The sequence below is a fragment of the Salvelinus alpinus genome, chromosome 6 (assembly GCF_045679555.1).
Source record: "Salvelinus alpinus chromosome 6, SLU_Salpinus.1, whole genome shotgun sequence".
In the NCBI taxonomy this organism is placed as follows: Eukaryota; Metazoa; Chordata; class Actinopteri; order Salmoniformes; family Salmonidae; genus Salvelinus; species Salvelinus alpinus.
In genome coordinates this window covers 23,756,976-23,771,531 of record NC_092091.1, presented here as the reverse complement: position 1 = coordinate 23,771,531, position 14,556 = coordinate 23,756,976, and the positions used below count along the sequence as shown (strand labels likewise).

Genomic DNA, 14,556 nt, shown 5'->3' with positions numbered 1-14,556 from the left:
CTCAATTTCTAAACATAATGAAATAACGTATGTAAATGATGACTCAGATTGGAGGGTAAGTGAATAGAGGTCTCAGGTGGTGACTAGTGAGGTCTGTGGGGCTGGGAGACGATGGTTATTCATACAAAGTGATTAGAGGTTAATGTGGCCCTAATTCACTAATGCCAGGCCTGGTGAGCACAGCATCCCCAGCCAATCACAAAGCTCAAAGCACACAGCACAGAACACGCAGCCTTAGCATTGTGAGTAGAACATATTACATGGATAAAACATCTGCACGATCCACAATCCACCATGAGACAGATAAAACAACATGAATGATGAGGAAGTCCTAAATAATGTCATCCTAAAGCCCTATGATCTGATTCCCGGTCAGAAATCATATTGAGTGTCTGATGGGGTGTAGACAGTAAGGAGAGGCTTACTCTGCATGTTGACTGTGATTAATGCTGTAAGTGGATTACGTTAGTATCTCCCGTAATCCTGGACCTGGATATTCCCTACCATCTTTGTCACCTAGGCTGTTATACCATCCATGTGTTTCCTACCTCTGTGTATCCATCTGATGGGGTTATGGTTGAATAGCAGAAGTGGAACATGCAGCAATGTAGAGACTAGGAGCTCAGCTACTGAGGGGAGCAGAGTGACTGCTGCCAGAGAGGCTGGGAGTTTCCACCCGCTGCCTGAGGGCCAGAGTGTGTGAGCTAGCTCATTTTTCACAGAAGAGGGCTGTCAGAACTTGAATCACCATAGTTTATGTGACACATGTCCAGCTCCTAAGCATGTTGCTGTGTAAGTTATGGGAGTTATAAGGAAAGCAGCCACACATGACGTTTTAAGAAAGAACTGTAACAAAAAGATGATATTGCACCAACACACTCCGTCCATCCATTCAACCACAAATATATAAAAACACACGTAGCTAAATAAAAGGTGTAAAAATCTTACTTCTGGACACTTGCACCAGCTCTGTTACATTAAAAACTCCTGACGTCACAAAGCTTTCCTGAAACTCAGGAGCATCTGGAAAACACAGAGATGAGTCACCATGGAGAGTTCTGTGACATAATACAACAAACATTACAGGAACTTCTCACTTTTAAGAGACATCACAAGACAAAGACACAATACATGGCAGAGTATCAGCAAGCCAGTAAAGCACATGCCCATAATGTTTGAGCCTATCAGCTACCTGGAATGTATTGGATTCCAAATATTACAGTGAAAGGTATTGCGTGTGCTAGATGAATAACAAGCTCAGTGCTTATGTCACTGTCTGGCAGTGTGTAAATGTGTAAGAATATGTTTGTGTGTTGGTATTTGGATGTGTGTGCGAGTCGATGGGGCCCCTTACCCATGGTGGCAGCTCGGCTATCCTCCTGATCTGACCCAATACCTGTGCGTGGGCTACTGCTCTGCTCTGACTCTGAAGAGAGGGGAGGAAAGGAAGAGAGAGGGGGAGAAAGAGAGAAACAGGGGGGAGGGGATGGGTGGGTGAGATACATAAGTCTAAACCCAACATAATTGGTTTCAGTTTCTACCATGTAAAAGGCTCATTTGAGGGTGATTAAGTAGTTAGAAACAGTCTCCAAAAATGAACATATTTAGTGAGGAATAATGGGACAAATTTCAAATAAGTACTATATTGATGTAAAAGTTTATAGATAGAGCTAAAGCTATTATAACCAGTATGGTTTCAGAAAAATAAAATTGGCCTACCACAAAAATGTGAAACATGATCCAAATCCCTCATTGTAAAACTGCCTTGTTGGGCAAGTCTAACTAGATTCCCAATTGTATTATTTATTTAACTAAGCAAGTCAGTTAAGAACAAATTCTTATTTACAATGACAGCCTAGGAACAGTGGGTTAACTGCCTTGTTCAGGGGCAGAACAACAGATTTTTACCTTGTCAGCTCAGGGATTTGATCTTGCAACCTTTCGGTTACTAGTCCAACACTCTAACCACTAGGCTACCTGCAGCCTCAACAATTATGCACTGCCCTATGGGACTCCCAATCACGGCCGGTTGTGATACAGCCTGGAATTGAACTAGGGTGTCTGTAGTGACGCCTCAAGCACTGAGATGCTGTGCCTTAGACTGCTGCGCCACTCGGCAGGCTAATATTTTTGTTCTGCCAAAATGTACACTCAATAAAGCATCACAACAATGGGAAGGCCACACAATCCAATACAATCTACTTTTATATCTGCTTAACCTGGCAAATGCAGATAATACAAGCTAAATAAATAGAGTGCAGTCCAAACCAGAATGGGGATTCTTAGTGTGAAATCAGAGCATACTAGATCTACCACAAAGAGTCAAAGGGAACAGCAGTAAAAATCTAAAAGTAAATAAATAGGGCCCTCCTCTATCAGATAGGCATGATTCCACTAGCGGATCAAAGCCACACACATTCCACACTGCTCCACAAGTTGGAGTTTAGAGTCTGTGGAGGGAGCGCCTCATTGTAATCTTCACATTGACTCCCCATCACTAGAACGAGCACCCCGCTTCCTCTGGACTTCCCTCTACACTGGACGAATGAGCCAGACACCTTACTGTGATGTGTGACAACCACAGCAGACTGCACCACCACACAGGTAGCAATGACTGTCTTCTTCATGAAGCTCTGTAGTGAATGGCATTATTTCTACCTTATCCCCCTTATACGTTCTTCCACAGCCACTTCGATGGTGCTCAAGCTTATAATCACTATCATGGGGCGATGTGCTAAAGAATTGGCAGGCAGCATTCAAACTGATTGAGGAGTATGGTCGACCTCTGGGCTGTGGTTTGTTCTGTGGCTAATCTACTGTAGTAGAAAGACAACGAAAAAAACTGCAGAAAAGAAACAAACAAACAGCCATCTTGATTTTACTCTGGCCAAGTCAGACATACCCTGCCAATGAAACTTCTCCAATTGTTTCTCTCCTCTGCTATCTTCAATACTCAATACATTCTTGCCAAAAGCTACAGCGGATTCTAGGCAGGCCACCCTCAGACAAAATCCCTGGCACAAAGAGCAAAATAAAGAGGGAACTATAGCAAGAGAAGGCGAGAGAGACTGGCACACACACACACACACACACACACACACACACACACACACACACACACACACACACACACACACACACACACACACACACACACACACACACAAAGACACGTAATGCCCCAAAGACATTGCTGGGGAAAACAAATACATAGTTAATGCATTTTCTTTATCATATTTTTGAAAAAATATATGGGTTTGTAAGGGTGTTTGTGGGGTGTGGGGTGGGGGGGGGTGATGCCATGATGATGCAATAAAACGTGGGCGAAACAAGAGACCATCCATTTTCCCTCCGAAAGTAGTTGACTGCCATTTTGTTAACTGTTAACATTGTGTCTTTATGTTTTCAAGTCATATTGTTTTGATGGTTTTATCATACCAGGATTGTAAGAGTTAATGAACAAATCTCCAACACCTCTGAGATACCATTCAAACGTGACAAATTCATAAATGTCAGAAAGGATAATAAATGAACATTGCAGCTGTCCCCTCGTGAGCTTGACCAGGGTTCAATGAGGGCAAAATTGATCTACTTGTCCCTAAACTTGTTATTTTTTAAATATTTTTTTATTCACATTCCATCAGGATTAAACACTTTGAAAATGTGTTATTACGCACTTTCAGAATTTAACTATATCTCTCTTCTCTTTCTCTCTCTATCCTCACCCTCATATTCCTGACCTCATCGTTACACATTTATTATTAATATATATATATATATATGTTGTGGCACTTGTTGTTGCTATTTTCTTTCCAAGTAAGTTATTTCTCTGGCCAGGGATCGCTAAACTAAACATACATTTTGGCAGACATTTCATGTGCAGAGGACTTTAGTGTTGGCAGCCATTTTAGATTGCTCTTTCTCCCGTCTCTCTTTCACTCACTCACTCTCTCCCTCCCCCTCTCGTTCTCTCTCTCGCCCAGAGAAAGAACACACAAAGTACAACTAACACGGTTGAAGAGTGCCAGCATGCTCCTGTGCCAAATCACCCCTTCAGACGAAAGACGAAAAGAGAGAGAGACAGAGCAGTGCCACTTAATTGCTGTTGGCAGACAGAGAGAAAGAGAGGAAGAAAGAGAGAAATAGAGAGGGGGAGAGAGATGCACATAGAGAGGGTTTTGAGAGAGAAATACATTTTTGCTATGGAAGTGACTTAACCAGAAACTCATTTTAGCTGAGTTACTCTGCAATCAGTGTGTCACAGTTAAATTACAACACAGAACAGACAGCATTACAAGCACAGGGAAGCAAAGTAGCTTCCCTCATCAGTCCAACCAGGGGACACATGCTTGTCTGAAGTAAATTACCAGAGATATGGTCCAAGCTGCAAGTATACTCGTAACTGAGAGATTCTTGTAACACAACCCTTTGTACAGTATATATTTTCCCATAACAGGAAAACCACAAGGATGGTGAATTAGAATTTCTACAATGCACCCAGTATTTGGTTTCATTTTGATCTCATGACATTATTGTAAATACAGTGGCTGGCTGGCTAAAGCCAACACTGCCGGCTGAAGTGGACAGAGGAAGCTAAGCTAGGGATTCTGAGGCAAGGCTGTCTATTCACATTTACCCTGGTGCCTGGGCAAATTTGGAGAGACAATCTTTGGCTTCTCCCAAACCCATTACCCATCAGTCACTAGGTGAGAGGAGCTATTTCTCCAGCAGCTCAGTTTCTAGCAGGAACGAGAACTGAAGCTATGATGATGTAACAGTGGAACAACATAGGTCAAAACACGGAAACAATTATGACCTGTCTGTTCCCTTATAACTTCATATGAATCATATGCATTTCATATGAATCACAGACATTGCTGTGCTCTCAATACTACACCCCTTACTGGAGCAATTAGGAAAAATAACTTAATGAACACGACCCACCTATTATGAGGCTTTAATATGTAGCGATAACACACTAATTCATTACGACAATCAAGCTTCTGGTATAGAGATGGCTACCTTGTAACTATCAAACCGATTGTCTACTTTAAAATCTCAAATGGAATTGAACAGTCAATTCAAATCCAATGTGTAACTGATAGCCTCTCTAGTGTGTAACAAGCTAATCACAGTAATGTTCATTTTAGCACAATTGAGCGTGCTGCAGCAAAGCTCATCTAGGCTCTACTGATGTACTGTAAGACCACTGTGGGAAGGCACCCCCTTCAGTATAGGATAGAACTTATATCACTCATATTCAATTCTCAACCACAATACCGTACACATTCCCCAAAACATGAATATCTACAGTTTACTTATTGTTGTAGTATGTTCAAGCATATCGTATGATTTACTAGTTTGGAGTAATATGGGAAAATGCAGATAAATAAAATGATATCTAGTGCTTGTGCTATGATATAACACCAGGGGCTCCCTCTTGTAATCTTTCTCAGCAGTCTGTCTCCGTGTTTCTCTGTGGTAAGATTGTCCAGCTCACTGCAGCTGAGCTCAGAGAACAAACCAATCAATGGAGTTCTGCCCCAGCAACAGAGCTACTGAGCTCAGCCCTCTCCCTTCATTTTACCTCTCCATCTCTCTCCATCTCTCCCTTCTCCCCTCAGCAACCCCAATCAATTTCACATCTTCAATTAAATTTCAAACCGAATTGTTTGGAATGACAAGAACAAAGCCAACGCAGAGATATTACAGCAAACAAAAACGTTGATAGCCTCTTTCCCTATCGGTTCGATTTCTTTCCCTATCTGTTCGATTTCTTTCCCTATCTGTTTGATTTCTTTCCCCCTTCTTGCTTGCACTTCTTCTCCCTCTCTTCTTCCCCCCTCCGTTTCAGCCCATGCAGACAGTCTGAATCTGTCTGCACAGCCCCAGCAGCCCTCCCCACCCACAAACTCCCCACGCTGGTTAACATTTAGAATGGGAGACACCAAATAGAAGAGGCCTGCTGGACCAGAATCCACATAGAAACCAATTCAACAGAAAACTTTTATTGGCCAAATCATCTAACCATCTAATGAGTTCCATGGTGTTGTTAAACTCATCCTAATTTATTCAGAATAAGGTGCAGAGACCGCTAATTTATATTCAAAATAGCTAACCTCTCTTGCAAACAAAGCAAGTGCTGGCTGGTAGATGGCTGCTTTAATCCTGCTTATACTATATATTTCAAGGTAGATTTTCCAACAGTTTTAGCCTAAAGCTGGGTTGTTGCTGAAACATACACAGTGAGGGTCACTCGATCTGATTACACAAGTGAAAGTCTTTGCAGAATTACAGAACCCTCAGTCAGCTTGGAGAGCATTCTCCTTTTAATTCATTCAGAAAAAAATGCTGAGCATGAGAGAATCAGGCGCTGCAGTACTGACTTTAATTTGACGCAGCCATCCTTTTATGTGCTGGAGCACTGAAGTGTTCTATATGGAGTCTGAGAGAGAGAGACTACGCTGAGGAGAACTGAGCAGAGGAGAGCCCTAAGTCACGTCTGTCAAACACACCGCACAGCTCTCAAACTGATAAACAGCACCAGCCCACCGTAAAACACAGACAGAAAAACATACAGGGATCTGGAGAAGAAAAAGTGAGACGCAAGCACAGAGAAGGATGAAGGGAGAGAAAATGAGATGACAGCTAAAAAGTAAAGTAGGGTAGAGGTCAGGTTGTTGTCAAATAATGTCACGATACCAAAAAAGACAACTAAAATGAATGGGAAAAAATATGTTGACGGTAAAGAAGCACACTACGCAGCTGCAAAAAGCCAAACTTCCAGCCCCGCTGCTGGCAGACTGAGGTTCCAGGAAAGGAGTTGGTTACAGTGGATATCAGGAAGTCAGGCATTGGTGTGAAAATGGTGGCCTCTGATAATTGGACCAGCTGACCTTTCCTTGCAGTAGAGTGCAGCTTCCTGTGGTAGTGGGTCTTTAAGGAGTGGGGGCGGCATGGCAGTAATAACACATCAGGCATTTTGCTCAATCAGGAGAGGAATAGCTACCAGCTGGGGGAAGGATACTCACTCAGATACAGAGGACACAGTGTCTGCATGTGGGTATGCACCCACGCACACACACACGCACACACTGCTCATGTAGGGTAAAACAAAACACACAGACACTACACATGGTGCAGCACACAGTATGACCAAAGACAGTAAGGCACACAAACGCTAACACTGCCATGATTTGCAGTCAAATGAGCGACCCCTCTCTGAGCTCCCTCTTGGTACTTGTTACCACATAGGAAGTCAAACGAGAAATATTGAAAGAGATATTTTGTAAGAGGCAGAAAGTGATCATTGAACTTCCAGAGTGAAAGAAGCCATGGAGTCTCCCGACTACAATTAGTGCTGTCAGCGTGAGTCGTGCCACGGGAGGTCAGTTTTTTTATTCCAACAGGGAGAGCTATTAAACAACTATAGTGACTAGTCCTGGGCATTAATAGCTCCAGAGAAGGCCTCGCTTGTGTTGTTCGTAAAGAATGATAAAACTTTATTTTTCTTGCTTTTCCACAAACCACAATATAAAAAACCAGATGCGAACACTGTGTTCTTTTCAAGTTATTTTTGGACGGATTTCATAGACATATTAAAATATATATTTATATGTAAGGTTTTAAACCACCCACCATCCCTTTTGGATCGGCTATAAAGATTTCTCCCTGCAATTTGAGCTCAACATGTCGTTTGCGTGGACACGTGGAGCGGTGTGCACACAAAACCTTGCACATGAAATAACGAATGATAAAGCACACGCACATCTTTACAATTAACCACAATCTGAATGTCTTACATCATTTTCTTTCCATCCTATGGGAGTCTTTGGTATGTGGCTAAAGTAAGAGAACAGCATGATGGGGGCTTTCAGCCAAGCTTTTTTTTTCATAGTAATGTATTTAACCCTTTATTTGACCAATCTGATTTGGTCACCTGATAACATACAGATGCAGGATTTTAATTTGATCACTCTTTTGTTGCTGAGAATATTCATGCACAGCAGAAAATGCTAAATTGTAGTGTATTTGTAGTGCCTGTTTGTGTTGGAGACAGCTCCAGGAGTCTTCCCACCACCAGGACTCTAAATAGAAAGGAATTACCACCATGCAGGCAGGCTGTCCTTCACACTCCTTCTGTCTTCCATTCACAGCAGATTCCATTTCAAATAGGCTTTTCTGGCTTGGCAACAATAGAGTATATCCATAGCATAATTTCACTGTGGTGAGAAGCTACCGGCTAGCTCGCTGACCCCTTTCTCTACACCCTCTGTCTCCAGTTTTAAGTGGACATTACTGGAATGACAATAACGTGAGCCAGACAGCTGAATTGATGGCAAACAATAACATATATCAGACCACAATGGTACGCTCTAGGAACAACTTCATGGACAGACCCCCAAGGATGTTAATGTCTCACTTTACTGCTCTCTGTTTGCCCAGCTAATTTTTTACACAGAGGGTCAATGCCTTGTTATTCTGTGTGGTCAATAATCACTTCTCACATACTGTTCACCAAGCCAGTTAGTTATACTAGTATAATATATCATTACCATTTTAAAAAGCTTTCCCAAGTAGCCCCGGCCTGGGTGTGTGTCCATCTGTAACCACAGGGGGCAGTGTGGAGGTCAGTAGTTTCATGAGAGGCTCTGATGCAGAATTCACTACTGATACAGCATGCTTTGGCTTAGATGACCCAGCCACAACCCCTACTATAGTACGGTACACTGCTCTGCTGGTGAGTGTAGAACTGTACAGCTGTCACATACACACAGGATGAGTCTGATGAGTGTTTCTGCAAACCAGCAATGGATCTTAGGCTAAACTGCATCTACTGTAATACATTAAATTAAAGCACTAGTGTAATCAGCAATGACTGTATATATGAATGGACAAAGCCATTGATCATATGACACCATTCACTTCCTGGTTACTCCAGGAAGTGAAGTTGAAGGCTAGCTCAGTGCTGCCCCCTTTTATTGAGTAACTCAAGTTAAAGGCCGACCGGGATACTGTAGGCTGCCATTAGCAACTAAATTATCCTTATAACGTCTTCTGTGTACAATTAAAAAAATAATCAGTTCAAGGACATACATCTGGTCTATTAAAAGCAATTATTGGTACCATGATTGTCTTCGAAACATATTTCTATTCACATGAAGAATGACCACAAAAACTGCTATTTTCCCATTCATTTTAACGGGGATCCTGTTTTCTGCTAACAAGCCTGTCAGATTTGAACTTCCATGGCTTCAATGAGAAGGGGTAGTTTTTCACCCCTGGTAATCAGTCACTACAGGACATTTAATTGGCAGATGCAGATGCTGTCATCCATCCTATTGGTGCAGCATTGAAGTGAGCCAATGAAGTCAGGGAGGCTAATGAGAGTCAGACATAGGTGGTCTGACACTCTGGCATCTTTACACCACATGTTAGGGGTGAGCCAGCAGCGACCAGAAAGAAAAAGGGAGATCGTTAAACGACCAGAGTGGTTTTTGTAAGATTGTTTGTGTTCTTTTGACGAGCACCAATCTGTGAGCTGTCAAAGTGCAGTCTGGGAACAGAGAGGAGAGAGACAGAGACAGAGAGATTTCTGTAGGTCTCATGTCTAGTTTAGATACAGATTCTGCTCAGTCTAATATGCTCTTGAAGATACTTCTTCAAACTGGAAAATTTGCTGAAAGTATTGCCTTGAAAGTGAGGCTTCACTTAACATTCTCTCTGTTCACACAACTTATCTCAGCACTCCTATCAAACTTGCAGCGCGTGCCACGAGTGTCGAGAGAGAGAGCACAGGATCAACACAGGAGGTCATCTGAGGCAACCCTCCTCCCACAGATAGCTGGGTGTCTGCCTGGTGCCTGCCTGGGTGATATGATGTGTTGTATGGATGGATGGCAGCTCCAGTTGATGGACTGTGGCTTGGCACTGGTGCCTAAAGGCTTAACCTCAACTACAAGGCAAAATGAATCCCTCTGGAGGGAAAATTGTCTTGTCAAAAGGGGATCTGGGAGGGCTGGGGTCTGGAACTGGGACTGACTCATATCTTGGGTATGGTGGATATAGACTTTGAGAGGTAGACCTACTGAGCACACTATAGCTAAATAATTCAGCAAAAAGCACATAAGTCTGGATTGAATCAATTCAATAAAGCGGTGGGGGAATGGGGTGACCGAGTACATTTCATAGAAATACTGTATCAGCATGACGCACTCTCAAAGCTGTGGCTTTGCGATTCTTAGATACCACCCCAAGACATGAGAAGACGAATTACAGGACGACAGTTATCTAGCTACCTTTCCCCCTGAAGTTGTGTTCCCACCCCTGACGTAGGCTACGTGGTGGTGCGCGTCACAACCAGGGGTGAAAGTAGATTTCTTCCCGGGCCAGGACCTCCTTAAAAAACTACTTCATGGGCCTAATCATAGTATTACATATAGAATCCCTATTGATTCAATAGGATCTCTGTGGGTCTAGTCGTAAAGATGTGTCATTTAACGTTTAAAATGTATGACCTTTTATTGTGGCATCAACCAGTCATGATGTTTTCATCTGATTTATAAAACAATCACTTCAAAGGGCTCCTTTACTAGGTTTCCCAGCGCACGTTCATCCACTCACAACATATCTTCTAAACAGTGGTGAACGGAAACAGACATCTGTTACACAAAACACCAACAAGTGTAATGACCTTTGGCGATTGTCATTAGGCCAGAATTTAAGTGTCCATTGCTGTCCGCACGCGTCTCTGTGTCGCCCACACTTCTCTGCCTCGGCAAAATGTCAGTGTTCTCGTCAAACCACATCACATTGTGGAGCTATACCACCTGTTTTTCATGCCTCTGACATGCGGTAATGATAAATAGTAGTGTAACAGCCTACCGTTTTCTTGACATTTTGTTTTAATTATTGTGATAGGCTCATATTTTACGGGTACGGCATACCTCCACTATTTATTTTGCCCGGGACGCTGTACCGTACTGCTTTACTTTCACCCCACAGCTCCCCAGTTTAGTGGGAGGGAGGGAGGGTTGATTATCTGCAGTGCCAGAAGCCTGTCCTGGGACTCTGCGCTGCCTGATTACACTGAGGAGACGTGGGCCTGTTTACCATATCAGATTTAGTGGAATTAGGGGAAGCATCACTGCCATGAACATTGTCATTATCACCAATCTACACCCTACAGTTAACAACTACCCTAACCTAGCTAGAGTCACCAAGATAATACAGTGGGTTGTTGCTGAAACCCTACTCTGATTAAGACTGTAGAAATGGAATGAAATAACAGATGGTTGTCATTCCTTTTGAATGGAAATGATAAAACAACAGATCAATCAAGACTGAGGCTCCTTCCATCTGTGTGGGATTAAAAAGACATGCGATAGACTGTTGTGGTTCTAATCAAAATGAGGGTGGAATCAATCACAAATGCAATCCATGAGGTTGAAGGAGATAGAAAGTAACTTTAAAAAGAGTTGAAAGACTTGTTGTGTTGACATGCTGTTCTCTCCATATATCACTAACTGGTATTTTATTTTAACTTTAATATCATACCCTGAACTAAGATTGACCCTCTCTGGCATAACGTTTGTTTCAAAAATATGATATTGTACTGCGCTGTAATGGCTACTGACAGAGAGAGAGAGTGAGGGAGGGAAAAGGGGACGGAGGAGAGATTGAGGGTGTGACGTAGCACTTGTCCTGAAATGCCCTTTCTTCATTACGTGACTGTTATTCCCCTCCCCCAACTCTCTCTCTCCCCACCCCTCTTTTATTTTTCTCTCTCACTATCCCTCTCTGTACAGTTTTATTGTATGCTTTGTGCAACAACGCAGCAATGTGGCAAACATTTGCATTAACGTCAAGCCATCTGGACTCGTCATTAGAAAGGGAGCTATATCTACTACCCTCTCTCTCTCTCTCTCTCTCTCTCTCTCTCTCTCTCTCTCTCTCTCTCTCTCTCTCTCTCTCTTTCTCTTTCTCTCTCTTTCTCGTTGTTGCCTCTGTAATCGAGTTTGTTCGTTTTCTGGGCTTCATCCAAGTAACAAAGTAACAATTAGTAGTATAAATCAAACAAACAAAAGAATGACATAATATACTAAACACAAATAGGCCACTGTCAAACTAAATCTGAAGAAGTTAAATAGCACAAAAGTGAAATATTATTATACAGTACAGTTCCTGCGTTAAGCAACAACAAAGTATAATTCAGTGTACAGAGTCCAGTGTGTTCAACTTGTCCCTATCTTGACACTAACAAAGTGTTACTATAATTTTACACGTGGTAATACACTATACTGGCTTCGATGCCTGTCTTGATACATATATAAAATATTAATACAACTCAAAAGGAAAACATAACAGTAATATCAGTGCTTTTTTTAAACTTCAGTGACAATTTTCTTCAATGTGTTTTGAAAAGCATAGACTACAGTTGAAAATCATCTCGACTAGTGATGGGGGAGAAAATCGATACAGTTACATATCAGCCTAGAATTTACATTTTTTACCATATATCGTATTGTATTCTTTTGACAATAACGCAATATATTTTTGCGCTAGTTGACTGCTCCAAAACTCCAGTGTTTTTCCTTCATAGCTTGTTCTCTATATTCTATTTAAATAGGGAGTCAATTTGTTTTCAGCACTTTTATTTCCTTTCTTGTACCTCTGCAGCAGAGATATGGTGAGCAAAATCTTTGGAACATCCAATTGCAATAAAATCCCAGTATCGAATCACAATTCATATCGTATCAGCAGCTAAGTATCATGATAATATCGCATTGTGAGGTCCCTGGCAATTCCCAGCCCTAATCTTGACTGCTCTACAATAACAACCCCTACAGCATGAGAGTGCATGAAACTAGGCCTATGTTCCCATAGAATGGAGCAGCAGCTCTGTGCTGTGGTTCTGAGTGCTTGGGGACCGTGCGGCCCAGTGGGGCTAAGAATAGCATGGAAACCCTGATCAATATGAGAGAGGCCGACAGAGAGAGACACAGCCAGGAAACCCAATCTGCTAGCAGGATCATTCAGTTGCAGTGCGTGTGTCTGGGGCTGCAAGGACGGCCAGGTTGCAGGTATTCTGCTTGGCCGATCCAGATGGGAGCTGAGCTGCTGCCTGTGACTGACACACACACAACTCACCGCATCACAGATCCACAATCCAGACCTCTAAATAAAAATACCGGAATGGCTGTGGTTGTGTGAGCGTGTGTGTGTTAAAATAACATTTAAACAAGTTCTCCTTTTTAGATAAAACTATACTAAACATATTCACGTCATCAAATAACTGATTAAAAGACACTGTTTTGCAATGAAGGTCTACAGTAGCCTCAGCAGCACTCTGTAGGGTAGCACCAGGTGTAGCCAGAGGACAGATATTTTCTGTCCTCCTCTGGGTACATTGACTTCAATAAAAAACCTAGGAGGCTCGTGGTTCTCACCCCCTTCCATAGACAGTAATTATGACGACTTCCAGAGGACATCCTCCAACCTATCAGAGCTTGCAGTATGAACTATCTTGTTCATCCAATCAAAGTATCAGAGAATGGACCTATTCCTGAAAGCATACGCTACAGCTAGCTAGATAGCACTGCATAAAGTGTGGTGAGTAGTTGACTGAAAGAGAGAAGAAGACAATAGTTGAACAGTTTTGAACAAATTGTTTTCTTCAAAAATTAAGGAGAAGCAGCAAAGAGAGAGAGAGAAAGAGAGAGAGATCTAGTTTACCTTTCAGGAATGCTATTTATGTTAGCTAACTGGCTAAGGCTATCCAACACTACAACTCTTCCAAGTCAAGGTAAGCTTTCCGCTTTATTAATTTCACTGGTTCTATTTTGTTGATTATAACGTTAATAAGGTAACAAAGATGTAGGCTGTGTAGCGGTTAGTGGTTATGGTATGAAGGTTTGGCTTGGAGAGGTTTTTGCGCCTGGTCACCGACAGCTGTTGTGTTGTACACTGAAGTCCACAAGCGAATGGAAAAGGTGAGAGGAGAGTGCATAGATGCGAGAAGAAATTATACAATTATACATACTGATGATGCTGTACGCGGCTGCTATGAAAGTGAACTGTGTGTGAGGGTGATCAGGGGTTTATTTATTCCGCCGACTCTGCTGCAAAACATTTCTTAAACGGAAGGAAATGGAACAAAACGGGGAGGGACTTACCTTAATTTGTCTAATGAAAAACGTTTGTATTAGTTGCAAAACATTTTGCAACTGTTTGCACTAATGATTTCACGCCAGATCAGCTAGATGCAGGTAACAGTGTGCAAGGCAGTATTGAATGTGTCACTGTCTGTCACCTTGATTACTCCAATTTGTCTCTAGACCTGTGCACCTACGTAATAAACATTCATTTGTAGACTAGGTTGTAGCAACCTCATGATGGGTATAATATAGGGCAAATTCGAGTATCATCTAGTATCCTAAACCTATCGATGCTACATTAAGCTGGGTGAATGGAATATGAATGACAGTCATCCAACATGCTGTAATAGAAATAAAGCCATGTTAATTAAAATAAATACACCCTAATCTTGAACGGCAC

The 14,556-nt window shown here is 42.1% G+C and overlaps 1 protein-coding gene across 15 annotated transcripts in view; it reads right to left on the bottom strand.

Annotated features, from left to right (window-relative positions):
* Positions 1 to 14,556, bottom strand: part of LOC139578407 (nuclear factor 1 C-type-like) — a 113,454-nt gene that overhangs the window by 37,445 nt on the left and 61,453 nt on the right. For 12 of the 15 annotated variants that reach the window (XM_071405944.1, XM_071405954.1, XM_071405945.1 and 9 more), the window contains exons 3-4: positions 1,355 to 1,426; positions 949 to 1,023 (exon numbers count right to left, since the gene is read on the bottom strand). The exons of the other annotated variants lie outside the window; for them this stretch is intronic. In XM_071405944.1, coding sequence (XP_071262045.1) covers positions 949 to 1,023; positions 1,355 to 1,426 — 147 coding nt within the window. The remainder of the gene's footprint in view (positions 1 to 948; positions 1,024 to 1,354; positions 1,427 to 14,556) is intronic. 15 annotated transcript variants of the gene reach the window in all.